We start from the raw sequence: 6,212 nt of genomic DNA, 5'->3' as shown, positions 1-6,212 counted from the left end.
GACTGGCCTGCAGAGCCCTGGCCTCAAACCCATCAAACACCTCCGGGATGAATTGGAAGGCTGACTGCGAGCCAAGCCTAATCGCCCAACATCAGTGCCCAACCTCAATTATGCTCTTGTTCCCGCAGCAATATTCCTACATCTTGTGGAAAGCCTTCCCAGAAGAGTGGAGGCTATTATAGCAGCAAAGGGGGGACAAACTCCGTATTAATTTTGGTCATGTAGTGCATCTACGTCAATAACCTCGTATCCCAGCATATTGACTCGGTACTCATTGTGTATTTATTCCTCGTGTTATTTATCTTTATTTTCTCTCTGCATTGTTTGGAAGGGCCATAAGTAAGCATTTCACTGTTTCACTTTGTTTACAAAGATTTGTGATTTGAAAAACACACCAAGAGCCCATGGGAGACCCTCAGGATGAGCAGTACTACATCTGCTTGTTGGGTCAGTGGTCAGGGTTTGACTGCATGGTGACCTGTGTGACTGCAGGGCACAAGTTAAGCTGTCCTTTTACACTTCCCTTCCCTCTGCCCTCGGACACTAGATAAGGGTTCAGAGGTCAGGGGTGGTTGCTGTGTCCACACGGTGGGCAGGGTGTTTGTAGTGGACAATCAGAGGGATGGCCATTACTGGCCCATTGAGAGGGAACAAGGGCTTTACTAGACTATGGGATCCAGAATGGACCAGTACAAACACACAGGGAGCAGCTGTACTCTTGACTTACTGGATCAGCACTTTCTGTTACATCAGTAAAAATGGTTGCATGGTGTCAATGGAATCCTCTTTTAACGATAAGAGGACGGCACTTAATTACTTTTGATAAATTCAAACAAAGTATTTTTTTTTATTAATTTACAAATAATTTATTAAATAAATAGTTCCAATAAATAACATAACAATATTAACCAACATTTTACAAAAAGCATATTAATCACAATAGCCTTGAGAAAAGATGGTAAAATAAAAATCTTTGGCTACATGACATGCCTATTGTACAAAAAGAGCAAGATGGATAAATACTTGAATGGATAGACAACCAAAACTATTCCTGTTATGTGTTCATACAAAACAGTCCTACAGTTGAAACATATTTCAAAGAGGATTGTCAGTTGTGTTATCCTTCAGCTCAGTCCCTGTTGTCCAAATAAATAATCAATCAATTCTGTACGTAATCAATACATATAAGATCAATGTGTCACTCAAGGAATGTGGTCATATTGCAGGATTTGATAATAAATAGTGCTTTGCAAATAAGCAAGGTCAGAATCAGAGATTCAGCACACAAAAAAACAAATCTCCATAGACTTTTGTAATTGGATTGCAGTCCTTGGTGAATTGGACAAGACTTTATCTTTCCTGAATTTACTCCCCCCCCCCAAAAAAAAATCCTTGACATTTTCTATTTCTTAATCCTTTAAATTGTCCTTCATGGCCTTAATGCATCCTTATTTCTCATTTCAAAACGAAACATTTTTGATGCAGACATCTTTCACCACTGACAGGATGAACATACATGTCAGACATGAAGATGGGAATACATCCAAGCTACCGGTACATCCATGCAGATAACAGATTACATTTCACAAGGCTCCCATCATCCCGTCATAATTTCAAACATACAAGTGTAGCTAAATACATCCATCTCCATCTCTTTATTTCAGCAGGGACGGCATCACCCACAAACACCACACAAACATCCTCTGCTTGCCATCACCACCAACACTGTCCCCCTCAAGTGTTGCAGAGCTAAAATGGAGTTTATGGGTGGGGGTATAGTGACAGACAGTTTTACCCCAGGGAGTGGTAGATGATGATCACCCATCAGAGGAAACTGCAGCAGGCACACTACCAGGCCTCGGTACTGTCACAGCTTGATCCAGGGGAGGGGGCGTCAGTGTCGCTGGTCAGGCCCCAGGTCCTGGAAGAGGAGTGGAGACGTTCCACGTTGCCCCTGAGGAAGGTGAGCAGGGCGGTTGGGGAGTGCGAGGCCGGCTGACCACTCTGGCTCTCCAGCAACTGCACCAGGAAGTTGATGTAGCGCATGGCCAGCCGCAGGATCTCGTTCTTGCTCAGCTTCTTCTCTGGCGGGTGGGTGGGGATGAGCTTGCGGAGCTCAGTGAAGGCAGTGTTGACGTTGTGCTGCCGCCAGCGCTCCCGTGTGTTGGTGAACACCTTCTTGGTCATCGTGCTGCTCTCCTGGAGGGAGGAGGAGAGGGGAGCGTTTTAGAGAGAAATCTACACAGAATCAAAACTACCACGGTGTTGTTCTACTGGAATTACACCCTATTCCCTATATAGTGCACTTCTTAGCCCATGGCAAAAGTAAATGTTCTTTGAATGTTATGTGACATATTTTTCTCTGGAGTTTAGTCTGAAACGGCACTATAGTGCACAACTTTTGTCTAATTAGAAGTAGTGCACTGTATAGGGAATAGGGTGCCATTTCTGGCGCAGACCCCAGGCAGAAATGCAGTATGGTGGTGTCACATAACATTTGAATTGCACCTAAATCTCCACGATGACTGAAATATGGTGCATTAACACCGTAATGGTAAGAAATAGATGTAAAATATAGTTTAAGTATGACTAATGTAATTTGATATTGGAATTCAGTTTCACCTTCAGAAGAGGAGAAATACCATCGTGAAAATACATGTTTCTGACCTTCAGTCAATGCATACAGAGGATGCTAGTGTGTTCGTCACGATTAGCGTACATACAAATAAATACACTTCTGTTGTGTTGAACTATTTATTTCTGAATGGTACACAAATAAATACAAACAGAAAATGTGTTCCATCTTTCATAAGATTCCTTAACATTTTCATTCCAACAATTTTTTTACTCCAACAATTCTGCAATTCAATAAAGGAAAACCTCAGAGGAAAAAACTAAAAAAATCCACTTATTGTCCCTGATCTCACCTGGTAAGTGCTGTAGCGTGCAGACAGAAGTATCAGGTAGCAGAAGTGTGTACCTCAGGTCATCAGTGTTGGCTGCTTCAGTAGCCCAATGTAGTAGTCCAGTCCTGTGTGTAGTAGGTCCAGTCAGTCACAGCCTTCTCATACTCTGATGACTGTGTGTGAGAGGGAGGGATGGAGAGAGGGAAGGCTGGCGCATACATCTCACATTTTTATAGCTGGGCGAGCCCCTATTGTGTGACGTGTGCGGTCGTTGAGCCTCTCCTCCAGTCTGCTGCATTGTGGTGTTCAACTCAAGAGTGATGTTTCCAGCCGCAGACCACTGTGTTTCCCGTTGGGTGTTCCATTCTGTCTGTAAACAAAGAAATGACCAATAGGTTATAGCGGTAAACATATGAACACTGATGTAATATCATACGTTTAACCATTTCAGAGAACATTGGAAAACTTTTACTTTCGTATCATCCACTCCTTTTTGTTGAGTCATTTCACTAAATGATTCATGAATTTTAATACGCAACGATGTGACTTTTAAAAGCTAACATTACGCTTACAAATAAATTCCTATTGAGCTGAAACTGAGACGTTTCCCTTCCCTTACAATTCCGGACATTTGTTCCTTTCTATGCGCAAACATCAACCATGGGTAACCCATTCAGTAAAACTTTGATATCACCAGTCCTGCTACCACTGAATTCACCCTGATTGGGCCACAAAAGGTAAAAATACCATATCCAGATTGACAGTTTAACAATGCGTGTTTTGTTATGACTATGGTAATCTTGTTGAGCCATTCCAGGGGCCACACATAAATTACAGGGGGAGCATGGGGAGCGAGCAGGCTGGTCCTTCCCTGAGCCACAAGCATGAGCGCAAGTCAAGCCATCTCTCTACAACCCCTCCTCCTCGGCCCACCTCTCCTACACCCTCTCTCTCCGCCTCCCACTTTCAACCTCCGTTTCAGATTTTTAAAAACGACGTCTAGTTTAACCAATTGTTAATGTTCTTTTTTTACACCCTTCAAGTGTTGTTTCAAAGACGCAGCCTTCCATAAAAGTCTCTCTGTGTGGAGTAGGAATTTACATAATCCGATTAGGGCCTGGGATTAGCGCTGGGGCCTGGAGAACAGGCCCAATGGGGCCGGCCCTGAATTGCTGCCATTCATGGGCCTTGCTGCACTTCCAAGGGGCTGCACCTGCAATGGTGGGTTCCCCTCTCCCCTGCTCTCTCCACTCTACTCGGCCTCAGGTCTGCAGACGCACTCACAGCAGGCAGTAGGCCCCTTCAGCCAGCCAGCCAGTCCCTACGTCCCCATCCTCACACCAGGGGTGTATTCATTACGCCGATTCTGTTGCAAAACATTTAGCAACGAAACCGTTAACTCCAAACGGAAACTGTTTTGCAACAAAAACTTGAGTTTCTATTGGACAAATTCAGGTAGATCCCTCCCAGTTTTGTTCCGTTTGCTCTGTTCGCTTCCATTTGGTTCTTAAACGGTTTACGTTGCAAGACTTAATGAATACACCCCATGGCCGCATTCAGTAGGGCCAGGGCACAACTTTGTGGAATGTTCAGATAGAAATGTATTATGTAGAATAAACATGCCTCTCTGACATGTAGAATAAGGTATCACATTGTCAGATTTATTCATGACATTTTTATCTGCAATGTTCCACAACATTTTCCTGCTGAACACTGCCCAGCACTCTCCCAGAGCATTTACTCCACCATGACCACGATCATAAAATTTAGCTCAGCAAAGGACTTTTATCTGAAGAGCTGTGGACTGTAGCTCGGCTTTAGCTTTGGTTTTCCTGTCACGGAGGGTGGTGTGTGGGGGTAAAGAACCAATCGGCTTGACGACACTGAAGAAAACAACATAAAGCTCCTATGGCGAAGTGAGAAAAAAATACATTAGTCAGTTCTGTTCAATTGTAGAACTTATTGAACTGCATAAACATCAAATGCAGTAAGATAGCCATGCTGTAGTGGTGTCATCAGAATAAAAATAAACATCAGTGTAGCTAAAGAAACAACTATGCACAGACTACAATTACAAAAGTAAATGTTAACGTCTCCTTTCAACTGACGTTCACATCGAGAGCCTGTCCAATCAAAGTACTGGATCTAGAAGAACATAGTGTTATAAAACAATCAGAGTTGTAGCCTGACCTTTGAGGTGGTTAGGAAAGAATTCTGCTTTGAAGGTTAGATTTGAACAGCCTGTTAATTCTCACAATATGTCACCTATTCAATCCAGGGCCAAAGTGTGGCAGGCAGGACCAATTACTGGACCATTACACTGACGTTGATTTAGCCTCCACGTGTTGGACTTCTTTAATCATTTTCTCCCTCAGCTTTTGTTTTGCTTGCCGTTAAAAACACCCCCTTTTGGTCTTTTTGTTAGGCTTGTTGTTAAGGCAATGTGGCCAGAGACATATAACCGAAACGAAAGGCTAGCTTGGTGGTTATTTATGGTGTGTATGTGTCTGTGTGTGTGTGTGTGTAGCTTATGGACAGAGGAGGTTTGCTGCTGGCAGGAATCAATGCCCTCGGGGGCTCTTTGTCTGAGGCTCATTCCTGCGGGAGCAGGCTTCAGTCTGCTGGCTGGTGGAGATAAGCACTCTCTCCACACTCTGAGAGACAGTGATAAGAGGATTTCTGTGCTAAATGAAAAACTACCTTTTGAGCTCTGAAATGAAGTGGGGGGGGCTATCAGTTTTAGCTGGAAAAATAGAACCTTCATAAAATGTTTTGATTATGATATATTATTCTATGTAAAAGTAGTATTCGTAATAATAATGTATCTGGGTATTTAATCTAATGTAAACTGACTAATTTTAGAGTGTAAAATTATTCATGTATCAAGTCGGAATGCCAAGGACTAAATTGCAGGTCAATTACAGAGAAAAAAACTATCCTTATTTTCAGTGCAGGGACAATCCATATAAAACTGAATCCCCAGCAAAAACAAATACAAAGCACGTTTTACTTTCCCAATGGTTATTTCACACACACCTCCCAAATAGAATATATGTAGTATTCCTTTTGGAATTCTCTCGAACCCTGCAAAATGTTTCTCTCAGCAACTATTCACATGGCAGTGGAAATGCAGTGTCTATCTGACTACATAAAGCATTTTTACAAGTTGTAACTGAGGTATTTGGGACCAGTATAGTCTTAGTCCCTTATTGTCTGTAAATACAGTGGCTATGCTTGTGAATGGAGCTTTTATTGCAGTCCTGATGTCCAGTCCACCTGCTGTTTCTCACTGCGGCACAGCTAAAA

General features: G+C 42.8%; 1 protein-coding gene across 1 annotated transcript; it reads right to left on the bottom strand.

Annotated features, from left to right (window-relative positions):
• Window positions 1-1,400: 1,400 nt before the first annotated feature.
• LOC115140551 (T-cell acute lymphocytic leukemia protein 2-like) lies at window positions 1,401-2,195 on the bottom strand. Its single transcript, XM_029678878.2, has one exon. It carries the CDS (start codon window positions 2,185-2,187, stop codon window positions 1,849-1,851), a length of 339 nt encoding a protein of 112 aa, XP_029534738.1. The 5' UTR covers window positions 2,188-2,195; the 3' UTR covers window positions 1,401-1,848.
• Between the last annotated feature and the right edge of the window lie 4,017 nt (window positions 2,196-6,212).

This window comes from Oncorhynchus nerka, linkage group LG13, assembly GCF_034236695.1.
Source record: "Oncorhynchus nerka isolate Pitt River linkage group LG13, Oner_Uvic_2.0, whole genome shotgun sequence".
In the NCBI taxonomy this organism is placed as follows: Eukaryota; Metazoa; Chordata; class Actinopteri; order Salmoniformes; family Salmonidae; genus Oncorhynchus; species Oncorhynchus nerka.
Note: the sequence above shows the minus strand (reverse complement) of the source record. Positions and strands in the feature narration are given on the sequence as shown.